At 36.6% G+C, this 24610-nt stretch overlaps 1 protein-coding gene across 1 annotated transcript; it reads right to left on the reverse strand.

Annotated features, from left to right (window-relative positions):
• Positions 1-439: 439 nt before the first annotated feature.
• LOC139126613 (uncharacterized) lies at positions 440-6191 on the reverse strand. Its single transcript, XM_070692668.1, has 7 exons — positions 6063-6191; positions 5614-5875; positions 3803-3978; positions 3141-3348; positions 2557-2754; positions 2187-2324; positions 440-1707 (listed from the first exon to the last, which is right to left on the reverse strand). The coding sequence occupies exons 4-7, from the start codon at positions 3175-3177 to the stop codon at positions 1658-1660; spliced, it is 423 nt and encodes a 140-aa protein (XP_070548769.1). The 5' UTR covers positions 3178-3348; positions 3803-3978; positions 5614-5875; positions 6063-6191; the 3' UTR covers positions 440-1657.
• Positions 6192-24610: the final 18419 nt, after the last annotated feature.

Consider the following 24610-nt stretch of genomic DNA (forward strand, 5'->3'; position numbering starts at 1 on the left):
TTTTTATGCAGCATCGAAGCGCAGATAACGTTTGTGAAATTGCAGAGCCCCATATGTGCATTACGTCATTCAGAGCAAGGAACAATTGGTTATTACCTGGTCTTTTCGCGGCTCTCTACTTTCGTCACATGTGCTTTACTGCAAATTTGAAATAACTTGCCTTCAAACTTGCAGTCTTTGACTTTTATACAAAAGGCATGTAAAGGTCAAACGATGCGCGCACCAACCAAAGCACTCTGTAACTTAGCATATCGACTTTTGATAAACGTTGGTGACAAATTGACGAGTATAAAGCAGAAGTTGTCGAAAATTCCGAACGATAGATTTATTAGAGATTGCCTGTTACCCTATTATGCGTGCAAACATTTCTAACTCCATGCTTAACAACTTAGTTATGAAGCATTGAGAAAATCGATTGTTAAGTACGCTACTGATAATCACAGTTTGTAGGTTTATTGATGGATGATAAATCACAGTAACAATACAGGGTGCAAAGGTTGAGTCAAACTGTCATTGGTTCAAAGTAAATATTTTGATGAAACAAGGAGATACTCAGAACACGTTGATCAAGACATATTTTGTCTAGTTCATCAACTTTGCAATTATGTTTATGCATAAAAGATGGGTTTTAAACGTTGTGTCACAAATACGTATAGAGTAAGTGTTAGAAACTGAAGTTCACCAAATATCATAGACTGGAAGATCCGTCGCTCGAGGGCGCTCTCTACGCTCCCCCTTCTGAGTTCAATAAATATTTAACAACAATCTACATAAAACGTCACATATTTTAGCGACCAAACAGCTGTAGATGTGACTAACGTTCTTTCATCTCGCCGCCGCATATGACAGACCGCGTCCAGTCTTAGGAGGAGGGGAGCGTAGGGAGCGTCCTCGAGCGACGGATCTTTCAGTCTACAAATATAAATGATACAAATTATGATTCAGGAAACGTAAGTTCAATAGCGAGTTCAAGTCACTTAAAATAAAGACACCGCTGTAATATGGGTACTCGCTCAAACCTTAAAATAATTAGTGTTCAAAAAGCTGTTTCTATGTATACAGAAAGATAAATACTGAGGGGATTATTGACAATGAAGAAATTTATCAGTGACAATAGAATAAAGACCTGTAAAACTACATACACATTTTCACATTTGTTCTTTTGCAATTTCTTAAGACAAAATTTTCCAATGAAGAGACAAAACTGCTGAAATCTTGATTTTGATTTAAATAGCCTTTAGATTAAAAGACTTTCCACACTGATGAAGTGTAACAATTCATTCTAAATCGACGGAAATGAGTATTTTCGTTTGATATAGAAGTTATTATGAACCTTAGCTGGGTCGTTCTTGTGATACATGTTATAAGTTTCTTTTAAAGGATGGAGTTGTTGATTATTCGTCATTTCTATTCTTCCCCTGGTAATGTATGACAAATCCCTGTCATTTGCCGAAATAGTTGTTCAAGGCATAATGCAAGCAATTATTATTTACTTTTTTTTCCAAATAAACAATAATCTTGTTCCGTAGATGTTGTATCTAGTACTCAATTTAGAAAGGCGAACGCGTCCAATGATGTGAAGAGTATTGAGTCATAAACGTCACCATAACTGTGAGCACGTCCCCTGCTGTGTGAATACTATGGGCACAAAACGTCATCAAAACTGCAAATCATCGACCAGAATAAACATAATCAGCGATACCAGTACTGTAAGAAAAGCAAGTAAAACATGAGATCCTTGCACGATCACTGAACAATATCAGCGATAACAAATGCTATTCTTCGGAGGTGTCTCGCTATGACTATCGCGCATATTGTCCATGAAATCCCTCAGCAATTAAGACTTTAAATGTTCTATTTCAATAATTTATTGTTTTTTGAGAGGGTTAAAATCATAATATTTTGTTGTATGATTTTTGGTCTTGGTCTAGGAGACAGAGTTTATGTAAACTTAATTACAAGATGTTTCTTACGTATCGTAGTCCTTTAACTATGTAGGCCCAAAACTCAGTTTTTTAAAACTCCGGGTCCGTAGATAATGCTTTACTTTGATTTCTCTGATCTAAGGCATCCCTCTACGTGGATAGACAGCGAACGAAATTTCAACACATTAATCTTGCAGTTAACATAAATGATCAATACCGAATGGGACTCTTTTTTTATTTGTGAGATTTCCAGCCACTTACCGACTGAAGTACTTGTAAAGCGCGAGGCTTTCCCATGGTGATCACAATGGTCTAGATAGTCGTCTCTGAGATATTCGGAGATACACCGTCCATTTTCGCACCGGTAGTCGTTTTCATTCCTGCACTTTCCATCTTCATCTGATCACAAAATAACGTGCATAAAGCTTCATAATGTTACGTTTTCAAACAAGATTTAATAACTGTTACAGTAGTCGGTCGTACGTGAATCAGGCACAAAATTCTGGTGCTACTGATGCACAGATGAGATAGACATGTATTTATGCTTTTCAGTGACCACGAGGTAATTGGCTACTTTACACAATCACTGAGCAAAATAAACTGCGTGTTCTTCATTGTACGCCAATCTTACCTGACATGTAGAACAGTGTATAGATTCCTTTGAATCCCTTTTCGTTTTGAATAGCGTCACTGATGTGCATTTCAAGTGTAATTCTGCCGCTTGAGACGAAGCCATTCCCATGATGCCCCTGGCACACTATGCCAATCAGTTTACCATCACTGAAGATCTTTATCATTTCCAATCTATTGTCACATGGCGTAATGATGCCTGTTCGAAGAAGAGAAAATGTTATTGGCAGATTTTTATCGTATATTATCAAATTTTGGATTGGTGATGTACTAATACTATAATATTTGTAAAGCAGAGAATGTGGCGAATCATGTCCCTTTACCACGAATTCGCCAAAAGGTTGCAGTACACCAGGGTTTGTGTTGTTTAAATATCGTAATATTACTCAAATCAATATTACCATAATCTTACGTACACTTCTCTCTATGGCGAGCAAAAATATCCTTCAGACGCCTCAGATAAACAGTGCATCTAACTTCATATGTCCCTATATAACTTACAACATCCAAAGCTTTCTGGCGACATACACTGTTTTACAGAATGATAAATACTTCTCAGCTCTAATGTATCTACTTGTACTTTACCTGAGTGGAAGTCAGGTGAATACGTTGGCCAGGGCATGTCGTCTTTCACCAGCAGTTCTTACTTCTGGTATCAAGCCGTAAGACACGCATGCATCAGTTTCATTACAAAGCTGACAGCATTCTTCCACTTCATTGACCTTATGAGCAAATCCATCGTTTATGTCTGAGCCATGTCTTCCTGTGTAAGATTCGATGTTGCAATCTGGATCTGGAGATATTAGTCGACAAACGTTGTAAAATTCCACCCGTATGCAGCAACATATATAGTAAAAACACATCAATGTCCTTCAACGTAAAATGCAGATTTATGAAAATTCAACTCAATCCAAGAAAACACTCAAAAGACTTGTTAAGTTTATCTAAAAGGAACCAATCTAGCAACACCTATTCAAGCGGTCGATATCGCATAGACGACCAACAAACTATGAGAATGACAGAAATAAAACAGGCCACAGCAGCTCAAAGGTCAGACTTAAAGCCTTCTAACTACCCGCACTTTGATCACACTTACAGTCATAACAGCAATAACAACAAAATGAACGGACAACACAAACAATCAAACATTAATACTTACATAAATAACGCACAAACTTGTCCGCATAGCTACGTACCTAAACACACACACTGTACACACATACGTACGTACATGAGCTACATCCTACCTTGATCAATCCCCTCAGATAAAGTGATATCTGTAAATTTTACGTAAGTTTGGTCGTAACTTCGTCGTTCCTGATATCGATCTCGTATTTTTCTTTCACAAGTTCGGAACCGTTCGGGTAGGCTCGGTGAGAAGACAGTTTACCACCCCTTGCCTTTGTTTCAGCATCTTCTTTGACTGCAGGACACAAAGGTCAAGTAAGTTAGGAGTGGAATCATGTAATATACCAAATTATTTTATGGAAATGAAAAGATAGCATAACACTACTGTTGTCAAGTCAAGGTTCTGGTGGTTGGACAAAGGCAAAGGATATCAGCATTATCGTGTGACTTCTTTATAGAAACTGTTGTGTTGCTTTCCATGGTTAAGTAATGGTTTTAAATAGCGCGTTATGATTTTCAAAAAAAAATCATGTAATAATATGCAATTACAGCAGTACAGTGCACTATACTGTACTGTACTGTACTGTGCTGTGCTGTACTGTACTGTACCTGCTTTACAATAGTGTAATGTACTACTCTGCACTGCACTTTACTGCACTACACTGTATTACACAGTACTTTACTGTACTGTACTGTACTGTACTGTACTGTACTGTACTGTACTGTACTGTACTGTACTGTACTGTACTGTACTGTACTGTACTGTACTGTACTGTACTGTACTGTACTGTACTGTACTGTACTGTACTGTATGGTGCTGCGTTCGGCTGTGCTATGCTGTGATGTATTGTTCTGTACTTTGCCGTACTGAACAGTACTTTACTGTGGTGTGACGTGGTATGGTTTGGTGTAGTGTGCTGTACTGTACTGTACTGTACAGTACACTTCGTGCCCTACACTACTGTAGTGCACTGCACTGTAGTGCTCTGCACTTTGCTGTGCTGTGCTGTGATGCGTTGTGCTGTATCGTAATGTACTTACTGAACAATTATGTCAAGTGATGTACTCTACTATACTCTAAGCTACTGCGGTATGGTGTGGTGTGGTGTGGTGGGGAATAGTGTATCACACCGTACTTTAATACAATGTACTGTACTGCACTGTGCTGTACTGTACCACGCTGTACTGTACTGTACTGTACTGTACTGTACTGTACTGTACTGTACTGTACTGTACTGTACTGTACTGTACTGTACTGTACTGTAGTGCCGTGTACGGTTTGGTGCTGCGTTAGGCTGTGCTATGCTGTGATGTACTGTTCTGTACTTTGCCGTAGTAAACAGTACTTTACTGTGGTGTGACGTGTATGGTTTGGTGTAGTGTGGTGTACTGTATTGTACTGTACAGTACACTTCGCGCCCTACACTACTGTAGTGCACTGCACTGTAGTGCTCTGCACTTTGCTGTGCTGTGCTGTGATGCGCTGTGCTGTACCGAAATGTACTTACTGAACAGTTCTGTCAAGTGATGTACTCTACTATACTCTAAGCTACTGCGGTATGGTGTGGTGTGGTGTGGTGGGGAATAGTGTATCACACCGTACTTTAATACAATGTACTGTACTGCACTGTGCTGTACTGTACCACGCTGTACTGTACTGTACTGTACTGTACTGTACTGTTACTGTACTGTACTGTACTGTACTGTACTGTACTGTACTGCTCTGTTCTTTCTGTATTGCATTGTACAGTAATGTATTGTACCATGATGTGATTCACTATTCTATACCGTAAGGCTCTATTGTAACTTGTCCCGCACTTTTCTAATGTCCGAGCTACGAGGCGTTGCGTGTACAATACAGATATGATCGTCATTTTTGACGGTGTATGGGACGCCAGGAATTACTGGCAAACAACTAGGTTAAACAGACCTGTGTAATCAGTCCTTGTTGATAGGGGTGTACCGTCATCTTGAATGGGCGTGACCGTCAAATGGAAACCCTTAGCAACGTTTGACCCGTCTGATCTGAACTTTAGGAATATTCGCCGTCCAGTTGTTGTAATTGACCCTTGCGTCTTGTTCCCGCAATATTTACCGAGAGGCGGACCAGTTCCGTCGCTTCCGTCGAACACTGTCAGGCAGTCCTTCTTACATTCCTCTGACATTTCCAACTCAAAATCTGACAAGTTCAGCTAGGTAATGACATACCGACAGCAAGCATTTATTAACATGTGCTTCCTTAAAATGATATTTTGCACATCGTCTAGCATATGTCAATGTTTTTAACGATTGGAAACTAAGAAAAATATGCTAAATGATTTAAATCAAAAATAGTAAAATGAAATTTCAACAATAATTTTTAACGCGTAGTAATCTTACCATTATAAGTTGTCCCGTTCCCGCTATGTAAGAATATTCACATATTTTGTAGATCGGGTAATCTTTTGGGTAAAAAGGTGATTTGACATCTGTTATTTTGGTAATATTTGTCCGTTGATTGCATTCAACTGAATAAAAATGGAAAAAACAACAACAACAGCAAAATGAATTAGCTAAAAACAGACTTTCAAGCAGTGGAAAGGCAATTGATTTTGTGTGCTGTAATTTTGCCATATTAAAGCAAACAGCAAGACAAAAAAACCAAAAAAAACCAGAAACGGACAAGAAACAAACAAACAGACAGACAGACAAACAAACAAAAAATTAGAATGAATTAATGAATGAATAAACAAACAAACAAACAAACAAACAAATACAATTATATGTTATCCGGAGCTCTTTACATATTCCATATAAAGTAATATTATTGTTTTACAAAAATGAAACCCTTGTAACGTCATTCAAATATTGATTTCCCTACATTAAGATATTGCCTATATTTCTCACCATCATAGAAGTATTTTCCAATGAATCCCGGAGCACAGACACATTCGTATGATGTCCCATTCTGTACACACCTCCCGTTATTTTCACAGGGTTGTGTAGGACAAATCTCGCCGTCTTTACCTGCTTCGCGATAGTCAGAGTAAGAAATACAAATGACTCAACATTATTTGTTATTCATGTAGTAACACAAAGAAATAACACGATTGGACTAATTTGGGATAATTTTACGGTGAAATAAGGTCGTTTTAACCTACAACTGTAACCTAATCTGCTTTTCTTTTGAAGTTACACACTTGTTTTTATGAGTAATTTGTAAAAATTGCAAAATTCAGCTAAATGGAACCAAACAATTTTGAGAAATTAAAAAAATATAAAGATCAAATTATCCAAAATTAGTTCCAATCGTGTTAAATATTTCTGTTTTGACATCAACATCTACTTTTTTGGGTAGAACACATAAGAAAATTGAAAGGTTCACACTTATCACTCTACTCTATAGAGTTGAGTCGTCTTAATTTTTTTCTGGAAACAAAGGACGATAGGCATTATTAACATTCCGCTGATGTTGTAGGAGGGCTTGAGGTTATAAGTGACGATTGCTATTATTCTCAGCGCGTCTTCACGTATTCCAAACTTGGTCAATTAGGTTAGTGTGCTATCGATAACAAAATAGGATAAATAAGCTATCCCTGCAACTTACCTGTTACTGCATGCAATAGATTGATAGAAATTGACCTTTTTTATGAAGTCCATATTGTTGTCGCATGTACGAATATGTCTGAGTAATCCACCTTTAATGAAGCATCTGGAGGTGGTGGCAGATAAATATCGTCAGATGGTTTTGTGCGGGTTTTAAAATCGAGCCATCTCTCTCGATTGCGTCTCTGACATTTGAAGACCACAAGGTCAGGGTATGAGATTTTGTCGATAGAATGTTCAATTATGAATTTCCAAGTTGAACGTAGGGTACAGGGTGTTGCACTCCTCGACAAATTTTCTGAATGTTAGAAGTTGATGATCTGTTCCTGGGTAAATCATGAAAATGTCACCTTTTAAATTTCCATACGAATAATTGACAGGATTTTGGATTTCAAATAATTTTATCCGTTTCATGGTATTTATATCAGCTATTTCTGGTGAGCCCATGCTGCATCCATAGATTTGTTTGTATTTTTTTCAGTTGAATTAAAATATGTTGCATTTCAGAATAATCGACAATAAGGCTTTCGTGTACGTTGTAGGTGTTTTTTTTGTATCGTATCAGTTGGCTGGTAATGTTTCAGAGTTCAACGCTACGATCGCTGCATTTATGCCTTCATTTTTAGCATGTTTCTCTACACTGATACCACGTCTAATGTTACCAAAATAGAGTTTGCTTGTATTTTTATTGATTCTTACTAGTTAATGAAGTTTTTTTGTCCCTGACATATGTAAGTCGTCTTTGGACGATTGGCCTCATGACAAAGTCTAGAAATTCCGAGATTTGGTTTATTGGGCTTGAGCAGCCATTTCTATTGAGACGTTCGATGATGATCGCTTCTACTGCTTGGGTTTTGTATATTTTTGGCAGGAGATACCATCGTGGTGTACAGATTATTCTACTTATGGGAATGGGGAAACGGTAAATCACCTCGTCAATGATCTTCTTGTCGTAGATAATGATTTCATGTACAATATCAATGTCGTCAAGTGTAATAGTGTACATTTCGCAGCTGTCTATGACTTTCTTTAATGTCATTGTGGTATTCACATTTGCTATGCCTCTTCCTTTAATGATGGGTTTTATTGAGATTTATTTGGTTTTAGACGGATTGTTCAGAGCAGTCTTTTCTGCTAGAGTCATGTTCTTTCTGATGTGGGTTGCAAATGAAATTTCCTCAATCGATCTAAGTTGCTTCGAGACAGTTTTACAATTTTAGGGTTTTTCCGCTGTTAGTAGTGTCGAACATGGACTTATCTTAGAACAGATGTCGGATTGATTGATTGTTTGTTTCTCATGATGATGCACAATCTTATGATGCGAATAAATTTGTCGATATATCATACGACAATTTTTCTGTATAGGCACTTCGGAGAGGGAATAAATTTTAAGCCTTTGCAATGCTTTGATTGAAACATTTGTTAAGGTTTGACTTGCAAGATCGCTGATGAATCTGAAAATCTTTCTGAGTTCTTGTCTTTGTTTAACCTTCCATATCTGTTTATGTTCTTCCTGTCATTTTTTATGTTTTTTTGTTTTCCATAGAGCAAACGAGACCAACAATGAAAGGCAGAGACGTTTACATAAAATTCACGAAAGCTGCAAAAAGCAAGCTAAGCTACCTTCAAAAGGCAAAAAAAGTATTCTCTTTGTTCATAAAACCCTGACCAAACGATCTTTTTTAGGCCAGCACATCGTCCAAAAAGAGAACTACTGTAGCACAAAACTATGTGTCTGTCATAACATATCGAGACATTAAAAACCAAGAAATTCAGCAAACGAAAAAGGCTTCTCGAAGCAAAAGACCAAAATCACAAACATAAGGCCATTTTTCAGGGACCAAGGTCACATGACCAGGGTCAAGGCATGATTTATTCACCGGTTCTCGCCATGTTTTTCGTTGTCATGAAATCACACTACTATTGATCTACTCACTACAACGTGACACTTTCAAAGGTAGAACCGATCGATGCGTAAAGTTGCCTTCATTTCCTTAATATTGATTCAGTTTTTCAGACAAAGGCGTTGTTAAATAATCAATAATTTCATATTAGTTTGTAATTTGTGTTGAGCTTATTGGCTAAGTTTTAGTACATTTATAATTTATTTTGAGTTTATGGATCATCAAGACAAATTGTACATTTACCTTTAAACTATCATTTTGTCATTGTACTAAGCATAGTGAACTTCATAATAGGCCATTTTGTAATTTTCGGTTGCCATTTGGGTTTTATGACGTAATCACAATAATTAATTTGCATCAATTATATATTTTGTCTGTAATTTTGGGCGTTAATTTCAGTTCAGGCACTCAAAATGCCGGAAACAGGCTTAATTAACTGTATTTGAACATTATCAGACGATATTATGGGGGATATTTTGAATTTGGTCGGCCATGTTGGCTTTATGACGTCATAATGATAATTGATTTGCATCAATTTTATGTTTTATTTGTAATATGGGATATTTTGTTAGTTTACTCAAAAAAATTTTGAAAAACTGGCTGAATAAACCGTATTTTACCATTTTTAAGCAATATAAATGGCGGCCATTTGGATTTATGACGTCATCAAGCCTTTCCGGTGGCCCAAATTTTGGAGCAATAGCTAATTTTGATCTACATATAGGCCTATATGCGAACATCTGCAGCAAATTTGGCACTTTTGTCATCCGTGTAACGATATTTTTGTGAAGCCACCTGACTACAAGAAATCACACGATCAAGGCAGAGCAAATGTAGGTATACATTGTCAACATTGTAGAAAATGAACGTTCAGCAACTGTATAAATACTTACTTTCACGTCAAATGCACGAAAAAGGCGTTGCGTAATTTCCTATGGTTGTCATGAGAACTGCCTCTCCTTACGATCTCAGTGAAGATTTTCCTTGTCAGCAACGCATCTCCGTAAGCGGTCTGGTATAACATATCTATTCCAATTCTTATGTGCTTTATAGAATATATGTCTCTAATTCGTGTCAAAATAACGACGTTGTAGTTCCTGAAAGACGTGTATGCTGCCTTTATGTACTTGATGAGGGGGTTACGTGTTTCCATTTACAGTACGTCAGTTCGGGGGAATCCCCATTTGGGTGCAATTCGCATTGACGTGAATATTTGTATGTAGAACCTACGCGCATGCGTATACGTAGGCCATGTCTAAGCAATAACAGTTTCGTGTTTATCAGCAACTCATAATGCATTCAAGTGTCATTGAGGTCATACACAACTGGTCAGCAGTAATACTGTTTTCAACTTTAACCCACACACTGGTGACCCTGCCAGTGCCCTCACTGACATGAATGCCACTTAGTAGGGGGTGGATGTGCCAGACGTATAGCTTAGTCGATTAGAGAGTGTCACAAATGTGTTCAACTAACATGTAACGCAGAAGCTAATGCTAAAGGGAACTAGACCAGTACAACAACCACTCAAGTCTGATGTACACACACCGACACCTCACAAAGGTAGTATTGTTTTATTGAGTTACTTAACGACTGAAAAATAAATTACACACTATATGGAAACATCGCGTCCTGGTATTTTATTGGCTAATGCAAATCACATGACTACATCATGAAGTCTTGCTTTGTGAGAAACCTCAGAAAATTCATAAAGAAATCTTGAACATAATTTTAACCTGAGGTTGTTATGCATTTTCAGTTTCTACTCTGCATGATGGTTTAATTGATTACAGCTATCAAGATAGGAATACTGATTTAGTAGCAGTGATTATGCAGCATTGCCGTGGACGTGACGACGGCTATATTTCTGCAGTCGGGTCAACTCAACGAAATGGTAGTGAAGCACCACAAACGTCGTACCATGACCCGAGCAGACCCTATTCACAGCAATAGGCAGCGCCTCACAGTGTCAATGCGTCGTTATATACGTCCACGATATACCTCTCGGGTTCGACCTGTTCACTTCATATATGCACGCGCTATCGCGCGTGCATATATGAAGTGAACTGGTCTAAATCTCATGGTAAGCAGTAGCTGAGTGTGCCGCTTTATTGCTTAAATATTAAATGCAGTTGATTTTACTGTAACGGCTATAACGTTTATGAATTGAGTGTAGCAGCCTCTACGTATACAGTAATGCACGTGAATCTTCTTTTGCAACCATTCATTTTTACAGGTTACTAAGTAATACTTACAGCAAAAGGTGATGGAAATAATAATCTTACCATATTGATTGGTATAATAACTCTTGCTAAGTGGCAATTATCTTTACTAATAATCGTGTATTTCCTACTAAAATATTGAGGGAGGTTTGTTTCTTATCCGAAATCTATTTGTATAAATGATGCGGCAAGACTACTCCTTACTTTAGTTTTGAGATCGCAAGATCCAGCTAAAGATACAAAACGAAAAAAAAAAAAGGATTGCTTACATCCATTTTGTAATGTTTACTAGCAGGAAATTAAGTAGAATTCATTCATTTTTTCAGAAAAAATATTGTCAAGGAGACACGTGTAAGTCATGTTCTATATTTTCCTTTCTGCATTTGTAGCCGACTGTCATATGTTTGTATATTATTGATTTTTTGAAAATAGAGGCTTACGCGGGTAACTAACATTGTTACCCTAGCAGATGATAAACACGCACTGTGCTTTGTTTTTGCCTTAAATTCTGGAGGCGGGGCTCTATTAAATGAATCACATATATTATTACGTTAAATTCCACACCAGCATTTTAAGAAATACACAGACTACGGCTAATTGTTCTCAAAAATATACATGCTCATGAGGGCCGTATATAATATACATGGTCGTCGATCCATATTGCCTTAAACCTTATTTAAATTGAAAATATATCAAATTATAGTCTTTCAGGTTCACAGCGTCAAAGAAATCATCTTTCGATTGAGAATTCTTATGGACTTTGCAAATGTTGTGCCTATCTGACATTAGTGTACGCTAAATAACATATTTTAAAAATTATCGTTTCTTTCAATCATGTACAGTAGTAGGGGAAGATTCTCAACTACTGTCTGTGTTCAGATAGTGGATATTTCATTGGACATTTCAGAATGCTCTGCTGTTAATATATAATGTATTAGAACATCGATATACAAGATTTCAAATATATTTATTATTTTCACCTTCCTATACTCCTTCGAATTTGTCAGCAATTACTGGAATCGTTTTTGTCCTGCTTATCGTTATCGGAGTTGCTGTTGCTCTCGGATATTACTGGTACAGACGGAGGAAGAATTTACAGGTAAGGGGAGACTCAACTGCATTTTCATATACCCTTATGTGTACTTCTTACTTACAATAGCAAAGAATTTCAAATTACATCAAATCTGTCTGTCTTTCTATCTGTCCGTATCTACGACATCTCTATATCTATCTCTCCGCCAATTTTTTCCATCTGCAAGCTTACACATCTCTCCGTCTATCTGTTCGTCAATTCATCTATCTGTCCCCCAGTCTACCAATATCCGTGTATCTGTCTACTTACGAAACGTTCGACTGAAGTGGATTCTGAAGAGTAATGATCTTGTCTCTTTGGGAAAGCAGATTACCGTAGGAATGCAGTACCATTCGGTGAGGGCGCTATCCTGTGGCATATCTCTTGCAAACTGCTATCAGCGTTGTTTTTATTAGAGTATAATTGCATTCATTTCCAAATGTCTCCTATGATGCACCTTTGCACGAATTCATTTGTGCTGAACCTTAAATCACAACAAAAGTGTTATCCGTCACCGACAACAGCAACATCAAATCCAATGTCAAATAAGGTGTTGATAGATAAGGCCTATGGACATTTACACATGGGTTTTTGTTTTGTTTTGTTTTATTTTGTTTTGTTTTTTGTTTTGTTTTTTATTGACACTTATGTAAATGCCACTTACTTGAGAAAAAGGTTCACGGCACAGAACATGCTATTTAATAAAACAACGAGGTATTGGTTATTTATGACTCCTACATTGTAATTGGTGTTTGTCTCGTGTCCAATTTTCTAGTTATGTGAAATGCATCATGCATATTTAGTTTACATTCCTTTTCTTTTGACATTGATACATTTTTTGCACGGCGAACTTGCTGTAAAAACAGATCTTCTATCAAAAGATCGGCAAACTTGTAAGTTATCAAATATTTGTCTCAGAGGTGATGTGGAAATTGAGGCGATCAGAGTTAAAGAGATAACATTACATTCTGTGATATTTTGTTTTTATTTTACTCAACCGCAATCAAAAGAAAGGCGTTGATAGGTTTGTTTTGTTGTATACTTTCTGAAACCCCGCCTTTTATATTTAAATGACAACTCCAAGATTAAAGCACATTAACTAATAAGGAAGGAAGTTGGAAAAATATGCTGAAAGCTGAGGAAATGCCCATACAGTTTGAAGCCCAATGATATTTTGACTTCAATTCTGTCATAGCGCCGGAATGTCAGGAATCAAAAGGCAACCTTTACCACCCAATTAGTAAGAAAACTGAAGTAGCTAATTTACCATCATAGTGCTGAAATACATCGGGTTACAATTTACTGATTACGATAGAGATTTTTAAATTTTGTTTCTCGTTTGTTTTTAGCATCACACCCGCCAGCCAATACGTTGGTTTTCACCAGAAACGGTCAGTTCAGGTGAAAATTCAACAACATTCAACGTCTGGTCTTTGGTGTCGTACTGTGGGAGATCACTACGTTAGGTAAGTGTAGCTCGCAAAAGTACCAACCAAACATTTCAACTTGCCGGACGTTATCCAGTCTTCCAAATCGTTATCCTGCTAGCGACTTCGGGCACACAGAAACGTTGTCAAACGCCTTCTTGTATCGCGGCTGTTTTCCCTTTTTGATATTCAATTTTCCATCAACTTTGGGTATGTCGTTATGTTTTTCCGATTGAAATAAGGTAAGACACCATACCCAACTGCCAAAACGTGACCAAAGTGAGGGAGTTCATTTCAAAGGGATTTCGAATGAAGAGACCAGCTTATTGTGACGCTAAAACTGTAAGTAATGACCAACGAATGGAAAAGGCTTGCATAGATGAAAAGTGGCAGTTCTCGTGATGTATAATCACACAGTGAAAACTACAAAAACAGAAGCCAATTTGAAATTTTGTTGATAAATCGCTGGCACTAAATCATTAAATAACTGTGAATGTGCACGGAAATACCGGTTTATATGTTTTTTACTGATTTAATATTTTCTTAAACGAATGTTACTCGGAAACTCCATGAGGAATTCCTCACTTTTGCTGAACTGGAAACCTATTTTTTTTACGGTCAAATGCAGGCAATTGCCACGTAAATACCCTGCTGTGTTTTGATAAGGCACACAGATTGTGTTTTGCACATATGGCCATGGACATACATATTTCGAAAATGTGGTCTCATATCAGCGAAAGTGCGATAACCAGACATTTAAATTATCATGACATTGACCTTACCTCCACCAACAGGTACTCCGTCATGACGAGGTGCTGGTCGGAAAACAAAACCGAGCGACCGTCCTTTTCCAAACTCGTCATTGAACTTGAAGGCATGGCTAAAAGCAGCGAGGTAAATGTTTTTTTTTTTCACTGCTAAATATGAGCGGTTCACTTGTGTCGAGCAATCGTCCCGTTCTTTGTGGCTTTTCCGATTTGAGTAAAGGCAGTTTTATCCTGCAAGGGAGATCACTGGTTGATGTTACTGGTCTCTAGTACATTAACTCTGATGCGAAAATTTGATAGCAATTTAACAACTTTTTTTATTAAATTGCAAATAGGAAACTTTATGATTTCGTCCCTCAGTAGTAGGAGCTATGGCAAACCAGAGGCAGTATCAACAACATTTGTCATTCCTTGCATTCCAGGTTTTCATAGACGTCAAAAAGGCGTGTGCCGACACTCCAGACTATAAGAAGGCAGCAAATGAAAAGTGTTATGAAACAAAGTGATGGCACTGTGCGATTGGTAACCGATGGACGCTGAGTTTATTCGGCAGAGATCAGTGTGTACGTGACAATGCAAAGACAGACATTTGAACGTCAGATCAGAAACTGCATAAGGCAATATTCTTACAGACCCTACCTTCATGATGGATTCATCTCACATAAAATTTATTTTTGGAGAATACGTATACACACACACACATACATACATACATACATACATACATACATACATACATACATACATACATACATACATACATACATACATACATACATACATACATACGTCCTGTTCGCGATATGAACGGAGGGTAAACGCATACATACTACATACATACATACATACATACATACATACATACATACATACATACATACATACATACATACATACGCAACTTACATAATATCTCAAAATTACTCACTCATGTGACGTCATCAATGACGAGAGAGAACTTCTGGCAGATAATATATTTAGCACATTCATAGACCCACTTTTTTATTTGTAATACAAAACTGCTTTCAAGAGTGAAGTAAGCACGTCCTTTAATGTTTTATTGTGGCGCGATGAGGCTGTGTAGTTGTAGTTGTTCAGGGTCACCGACGCACAGTCATCTCACAATTGTGTCTAGAACACACTTTATGTAAAAAGGTGAATATGTCTGTGTGTCATTATCAAACGCTAATAGAAGGACAATGATCTATTGACGTCAGATACACAATTTATTTTAATGTAAAGGTCTTTCTTTATAAATACTACGAAATATATCGTTTCTATGCTGACCTGACTACACTTTGCTTATTAATTCATTTTTCATGTACAATGTCTGCGAACGATGTGCACCGAAGTCGGTAGATTGTCCTCCGATAAATAATCTAGACTTGAGTTGCAACATTACAATATGAATAAAATTGCTATTAAAATGACTCTTTTCTTGTTGGGTTTCTCACAACGAATTACACATGACAGTCTCTGCAACAATATGACCACTCCTTATCTTGCACGATGCGCTCACATTGACAAGACCGAGAACTGGAATACTTATCTCCAGTTTCGGCGGGCATATCACTGCAGGTTGTAACCTGGCACACTGGCGACGTTTGTTCAACACTCACAAGTACAGTACAGAAGCAAGGCGTCGAAAGCGCGCTGTAAAGAAGTCGACAGAGACAGTCCTTCTAGATCAGTTACAGTGATAAAGACCTTTGCAAGTGAATCAACTGACAGTAGCAACTGAAATCCTGTACTGGATATTCGTCGGTTTTTAATTTTTATACCGCATCGTTCAGAATTACGTCCCTGTTCTGTGAAGTCATTTGACATGAAGTTTAGTTTTGCCGATCTGAAAATGGAGCGTTTCACATTGGCGACTCTACCTGTGAATATAGTATATGCTGTGACCGGGTTGTCGACACATAGGCTTGGACAAAGCTGATTTTGTTCGATTTCATAAAATAAATAACACATGAAAGAATAAACCAAACCTTTGACGCACGATTTTGAAAAACAAATAATATTTTACCGCTTACGTTGTACCTTATTTTATTATTTTTTTTTTAAATATATATCCATTACCTTCTCATGAACCCCCTGCTCGAGTTGTATCATCAAGTATTTACATTGTTGAAAATTAATTTAGGTGAAAACTGTGCTTTATTGCATATATACCACAGTTTACTTGCATCGAAGCGCGCGCGTACTACTGGTATTTGCACCGCAGTGCAACACCAAAAACATTATGCCATTCCTTTATGTTAATTTGTATTTACTATTTTTGACCCAGAACTATTTTTTTGTAAACACAAAAATTGTCGTCTCCAAGATTTCATTTCACTGTGGTTCTATGCTAGTTATCGTAAAATGGATGATATTACCGATAAAAACTACGAAAAAGAAAACTGCAAGTACTTATCGTAGTGTGAGGATGATTTCATTATCCGGAAGAGCAGTTTGTCGTCAGCGAAGCAAAAGCATTCACAATGGGCGATGTCGGCGTAGCCACAGTATCGTGTGGTTCGATACACGGTGGACGCCGTGGCCATGTGGCCACGTCGGTTATCATGTATCGAACCGCACGTAACTGTGGGCGCAGCGGAGCCAATTAAGGTAGAACGCACCTCGGGGACAGACATTCGGACTCTCAAACTTTTACAATTCTCTTCTGATATACCACATGTGGGGGTTCATTTTAAAGCTCTTGGTGAAAGAAAAATTTTCACCGGCTTAGTTTTTCGAAATTCGAAAATTTTTATTTTTCTCCATAGAGTTAACACAGGGATGGCGGCCATTTTGAATTTCTAATATCGGAAAATCTTGGGTAATTTGTTTCTCTAGTACCAAAATTTGCACGGTGACCCCCTATTTTTATTCTTGATTTTGAAAGAGAATGATTAAAAGATTCCTTGAGGAAAGTTAGAGCAAAAGTTTAAGTCTTTCACTTTCGAGGTGCATACTACCTTAAACAGTAAATATTTTCAGAGACGTTTTGCCACTAGTTTTCTCCCTGTTTTCAATCCTTAAGAATATTAAGAAAGTCATTTTTGATGTGAAGTTTAAATTTACTCTGTGCTTGTGTGACTTACATGCTAAACATTGAGCGCTTGTGTGCCACGGTGAACACTGAAATTTGATCGTTCGACAAGTTACGTTTGCCGTAACTTACTCTTAAAATTTCCATAAAAATCGTTGAACTGTTATTTGTATCGATCAGTTAGAAGAATTTCAAGCTCAAAAGCGTTCCAATTTCAAAGTTCTCTTCGTTTGACTATCTATGGCAAGTTGCTACGTACGTATGTGTTAGCGATCGCAAGCAGAGTTCGAGCTCTCAGACGTCATCCTTGACAAAAAAAGTAAACAATGGTTTAGCCAATCAAAATAGAGGGTGTGGCACCGATGACCAATGAAAAGTGAAAGCTGATTCGATACCTCATTGCAGTGCGTGGTATCAATGTTTCGTAACTCCGCAGGGTCGAGCTGAAGCTCTGATAGATAAGTAGTACGCGCGACAAATCTTCGGTTCTCTCAATGAATGATGCTAATAAAAGATAGAACATATGTAATAATAACAGAACCTCATGGTCATGGTGTTCTGTCATAGTATCGCACACGTAGCAGAGGGATATTTATTTTTGCGTCTCGACCTAGCAGGTCGCGCTTTTTAATCCATGAAATAACTGACATCATACAAAATGATACATAGGTTAGCCAATATTTGAAATTAAGAATAGCCGCCATCTCTGCGTTAACTCAATCGGGAAAAATTAACTTTCGATTTCACAAATATAAGACGATGAATATTTCATTTACTCGAACGATGTTGAAACCACTTATAGAATCTGAAAATCTACGACGGTAGGAGTCCCTCACCAGACGAAGACTCTCAAGACGCGTATTCAGTTTGACTCCTTTAAGGTAGTAACGCTTTGACAGTTACAGATTTTAAACTTTGCTCAACTTTTCCTCAACGAACCATTCTTTTTACAGATCAAGAATAAAAGTAGGGGTCACCGTGTAAAATTTGGTACTGGAGACACAAATTACCTAAGATTTCTCGATATTTGAAATTCAAAATGGCCGCCATCCCTGTGTTAACACTATGGGGGGAAATAGAGTTTTTTGATTGAGTAGATGACTTGAGTTAAACGCGACTGTCTCTGTTTAATCTCTGACCAATTATAACGTCTGCACTAATTTGCATTTCACCTTAGACGTCATAGACCGTAAGACACTGGACGACGTTGTGACAGGTCGATTTTGACTTTGACACCTCGCTTATCACCTCGCATTTCAACTGGTAAGACAATCTTGGCTGATGGCGTTACGATATTCCGTAAAACGCGACAAGGTTTAGCGTCTGCTCTTTCAAACCTGTTGGTTTGGATGTGACCGCTGACATATAAAACTGATAATCAATATTTCAATTTTGCAAACGTCAAATGCGATAATGATAATACATTTACTTATTATTCACGTGCTGGAATACAAGTCAAGTTTGTTTTATCTTGGTTCTTTGCGGGTTCAAGGAATTCCATGATGAGTACTGCGAGTGCTTAACATTGATATATAGGAAGATTTTTTAATTGATTTTTATTCATGTGTTGATATACTATTGTTTACACAGGGTTCGTCAGCCTGTATCATAAAGCTCTACCCAACTCTTCTACTAGACATTTTAATATCTTGTATCACGACTGTATTATATTGCAGTGATCCTATTTTGCATCAACTTTGATTGTTTATTTTGATTGAAAAACTAACACACAATACCGGACTGCCAAAAACGTGATTAAAGAATTTGGGATGTACAGACAAGCTTACTGTAACGCGGCTGTGAGTAACGACTGACAATGTTGCACTTAATGAATAGATCGACACAAGTAAGACATTCAGATAATATGTAAATCGCGTTAACTGTGGTTTATGAATATAATGTACATGTTTGCAGAATAAAAAAATAATGGACAAGCAAGCCAACAAATGGACAAACAAAAACAATCAATCAAACAAACACACATTTATGCTTTATTATTTTTGGCCACAGTCCCTCAACTGTGTGAAGGGACTGTGTATTGACATACAATTGTTCACACACAAGTGAACAGTCCCCCTTGCGGCATTGTTTCAACGAGGTTCAAGTTCTTTAGTCTCTCTCAAGTTTATTGTTGACTAAACATATCGGATGTGAAGCTCTTGGTCTGAAAACAAAGACAATGATAACGTGCTAATGCAAGAACTAGACCTTGAAAACGCACGTGTGTTTGCACCATGGTCAACTTTCATATAAGCTTAAAGATGTATACATACATACATACATACATACATACATACATACATACATACATACATACATACATACATACATACATACATACATACATACATACATACATTTTTCTATTGGGAAGACATACAATCTGGCTTTAAAGGGCGAAGTAATCTAGACCTTTCTTCTGTCAGTGTTGTGGTATAAAATTACGTCACCTATACAACACTTATCACAATAAACACAAAACCACAAGAACATTGCCACAATTGATTTTGCTTCAATCTTTTGTTACTTCATTGGAATACAATAAACTAATCTACATGCGCTAGTAGCAGACTTTAAAATAAAAATCTTGCGAGTGTATATAAAATAGCATTCTCAAAACCCTAAAATGTACAATTTTGGTAAAACAACGCTAACAAATGAACATGAACCTCTAAACAGGAAAAATAATCAGATGACAATCAATACTGACAGAAAGTAAAATGTCTCTGTTAGTATCGATCGCTGCTCTGAATATCTAATATATGACGTACAGTTCTTAAAGAAGCATAATAAGGAGTTCAATTCCAGAAAGATAAAATAGTACACCTTCATCAAGGAGATATAGCTCTGAAATATCTGACTATTGTAAAACAGCTGACTGTTGGTTAAATTTTCAAATTAAAGTACCTAACCGCATTCTGAAGTCACCTAATATACTACGAATAGAAAAGTGCGTTTGACTTGTATTACGTATTACCATGATTAAAAGGTACAATACAATGAAAAATAGTATGCGGGATTCAGAAATGTCTTTATCCGATAGATAACAGTTCACCAAATCATTTACAAACAGCAAAGAAAATACATGCAAGTCAAAAATTACAATATTCTGAAATAGAACATATTTGTTTGAAAGAATCATTATATTGGGACAACTCTGAATACTTTGTTTAGTTGATTAAAACTAATCATACAAAACATCATCGTCTGGAAATATCTATATCTATAATGGAGTGACGAGAAATACTGTGAAAAATGGCATCACATATATACGATTAACGTCCGACAAATTAAATACTACATAAAAAACTACAAAATATTTAATATTTCATACACCATAATTCAAGTATAAACAATGTTCAGCTGTAAAGTATTGGGTACACACGAAATAACTAATGGTAACACGATTGGAACGAATTTGTGATAATTGGATTTTCATAAAATTTAAATTTCTCAAACGTTTTAGGTGCCAGATAGTTTAATGTTGCAATAATGAAAATTATTTATAAAAGAAAGTGTGTAATGTAAAAAGAAAAGCAGATGACATCACATTTGTAGATTAAATCAACATTACTTCACCATCCAATTATCCCAAATAGTTCCAATCGTGTTTGTTAGTTTTGAATGCATTAGTGAATTTTAATATTGAATGCATTACTGTGTTAAAAACAATGAACATAGCTAGCTGTGCTACACATACTTGGTAAGCGTAGAAGGAAAAAGTAATTTGAAATAAAACCAAACAAAATCCACAATCCAATAAAGTGCCTTGATATACACTCTTGTCAACGTATCTTTTAAACCGCGTTAAAACTGTGGAACTTAGAAATACAGTCCATTACAAACATTAATAAGTTAAGTGCCCTTTGCCCTAAAGCGAATATAAAACCAACCTGACCAGCCTGAAAGAAGAAATTGCAAGAGCGCCACCTATCATGGGCCATTTTACAAGCGTAAGATTTTACAGTAATGTCAGTAACTCTGTTGTGCATCTCATAAAAAAGAGAAAATTTTCAAAAACTTGAAATAATTACACACGTCCTGAAATCCATTACCAATTTCTTAATCAGTAACAATAACATCAATGGTTTCACAAATATGCAAATTAGAACGGCGAGATTTCTCATGACTACTTTGTCTATGGTGAAAGCTACTAAATGATCGAAGCGTTAGCCTTCAGTAAAACAACATCTGACGGATTGCCAGCAGAAGTCATCTGTAGATGTAGGCCTGAAATTTATAAATGTGACGATGTTATAAGAAATTGGAAATAATTATCCTGACCAAGATGAATATCACAGGAGGTGTACATTGTGAAGAAAAAGATCTGATGAGTTTCTTTCTGAAATCGAAATAAATATGAGAAGATTTCACAGCAATGCTTTGATGAATATTTTACAGTGAATAAAACAGCTATTGCAATGCTGTACAGAATTATTGATTATATACTCTAAAAATATGAAAATTTCAACCAATCCTGATTTTTCAGAAAAGTGAAATTGTTTGTAATTTCTGTGTCAATTACAATTGCGTCAACACAAACTGAATAATAATTTACAAAATGTTGACTTAGAAAGCTATACAAAATTTTAAGCTATAGTTTCATTTAGATGATTTTCATTTAGATGATTTTTAATTTTCTTACATCAAGAAAAGAAATTCTACTCAAAATATGACCCATAAATGTTAAATATTTTTCGAAAAATTATTGAAACTCTTCAAAACAAAATGTCAACCAATGACTTTACTTCTAACATTTCTGCATTTCGTACATCAAGATAAGATATTATAACCCGAACTTTGTCAAGAAAATTGGAATATTTTCTCGGAAAAATTAAATAATTTACATTGTTAATGTCTAATAATTACAGCCAAACAAACTGGATTACATTTTCTTCACATTTTACAAAATAACTCACTCTTAAAAATGCCCCAACTTCATCCAAGGGCTTCAATTTCACTTGGAATCATTTCCTGGCATCATATCTCGAAATTCTAACCCGAATTTTTTTGAAAATATCGAGTTTCGATGAATAATGGGGACAATTGTGTCATTTTGGTTTTGATGTGTTTGTAGGTTGTACAGTTTTTGCTGCAGTATTTGCATTTACTATCTTCTCAGATTTCTTTCTTGTAAATGACCTTGACAGTGCCGCTGTCATCTGAATAAACTATTCTACCGTCTGTAAACACTGCAATGTAGTAAGGGATTCCATCTACAGTAACAGTTTCCCGGTATTCACCCTGTCTATCAAATTTCACTATCTTCCAATTATCTGCCACATAAATATTGTCTGCATTGTCAATTGTAACTCCCCTGGGTAATCTAAGTGATCACTTCCAAAATTATTCAATATTTCAAGATTACTTTCCAAAACATAGATACAATTTTCATCGCCCTGACATGACACGATGAGTTGACTTTTGCTACTCATGGTCAGAGAGAAGGGCTGACTGAGGTCTCGACTTGAAATAATATCCCCATCTCCATTACATTTGATTATACATTGTGCATTGTAGTCTGCTATGAAAACATTTCTGTCTTTATCAACAAATACACCAGTAGGATGTTCCAGTTTACCCATTGCTATTTCTTTTTTCACTCTACTCTTTTGCATCACTCACTACAATGCATTTGTTGTCTACATCAGCTGTGTAATAGTCACCATTGTCTGCCATATTTATGTTTGTGGTGTAAATATCTTTGGTAAGCCATGAACTGTGACAGATGTTAGAATCTGTGCAGTGTCTGCTGTTACTGTCTTGACACTGCCAGGCTGGTCATCAGGTCCATGGTCACAGACAACTACATGTCCATTCTGATTTATTGTCAAGCCCTTTGGCGAAAAGACTGATAATCCCTTGCCATCGCTTGACAATAAAACCATAGCAGTGTTGTACAGTGGTTTACCTGTAACACAAAAAATCTCAAATTAGCTGAATGGTCAACAGTTCATTAAAACGTGGTTTTTTTGACATGAAAGTAACGATTTCTTAAAATATAGTGTTCTATAGGTCATTTCTCCCACCTATGTCATGAGTTTAATCAGTCCCGAATATTCTTAAGACTATTTACGGTCATTCGCCTCCATGTCCTTGAATTAAATTAGTCGTGTTTACTAAAAGTGAAGATATTTTTAGAAAAGCAATAAAAGTTGCACGTTGTTCTTATATCTTATATAGTCATTTAAGTATAAATAAGGGGCAGTACAGATTTTTAGACGGACTGTTCGGGATCACGTCACAGAGTTTACTGAAAGACCTTTACTCTCATGTTGGATTTATTCTGTGAGCTTTGCGCGGAGAAACCTCAAGCCTGCAACCAATGGACTTCTCAATCATAAGACTGTCTGACTCAACTCTGGAGCGTTGTGTCGTCCCAGCTGAGACAAGTAGCCTGTAAACGTAACACTTTGTATTTATTACACAACTTTGTTGTAAATTTTTTGTAAATTGTACTCAAAAAATCACGGACTAGAGAGGTTTTCTGACGTAAAGGAAATAAGGGGCTCGTCCAGGAGAGAGCACTCGACACTATTTAGCCAGCCTTTGCCAATTTACTGTACATTTTGAAGTCAGCAAGTTTTCATTGTGGCAGAATTAAAGCCATACGAATTTATGGAGGACCATGATCAGAACACATTTGCTTCTCTCAGAAAGGATAACCTGATTAAATTGGCCAATTTCCTCAAGGTAGAACTTCAAGTCTTAAGCGCAGGAAGGAAATTCGGTACAATATTTTGAAACATTTAATTAGTTTTGGCAAATTTGAGAAAGAGCTTTAAAAGAATATGTGTCTGAGTCTGCCTTTGAACTCTACAAAGTACTTACTGATCAACGACTTTATTTGACCTAGTAACAGTAACTGGAGTTTGCTATACATACTTGTGCCAAAAACTAGTGCAAAGCTACCTCA

This window comes from Ptychodera flava, unplaced genomic scaffold (assembly GCF_041260155.1).
Source record: "Ptychodera flava strain L36383 unplaced genomic scaffold, AS_Pfla_20210202 Scaffold_108__1_contigs__length_254589_pilon, whole genome shotgun sequence".
In the NCBI taxonomy this organism is placed as follows: Eukaryota; Metazoa; Hemichordata; class Enteropneusta; family Ptychoderidae; genus Ptychodera; species Ptychodera flava.

Excerpts from the sequence above, each read along its gene's own strand:
- LOC139126613 (XM_070692668.1), bottom strand. The coding sequence starts at position 3,177 with ATGCCCTGGCCAACGTATTCACCTGACTTCCACTCAG. Across the intron at positions 2,325-2,556 it reads TACACTGTTCTACATGTCAG|ATGAAGATGGAAAGTGCAGG; the intron begins GTAAGATTGGCG and ends TTTTGTGATCAG. Across the intron at positions 1,708-2,186 it reads CTTTACAAGTACTTCAGTCG|TACTGGTATCGCTGATTATG; the intron begins GTAAGTGGCTGG and ends CTTTTCTTACAG.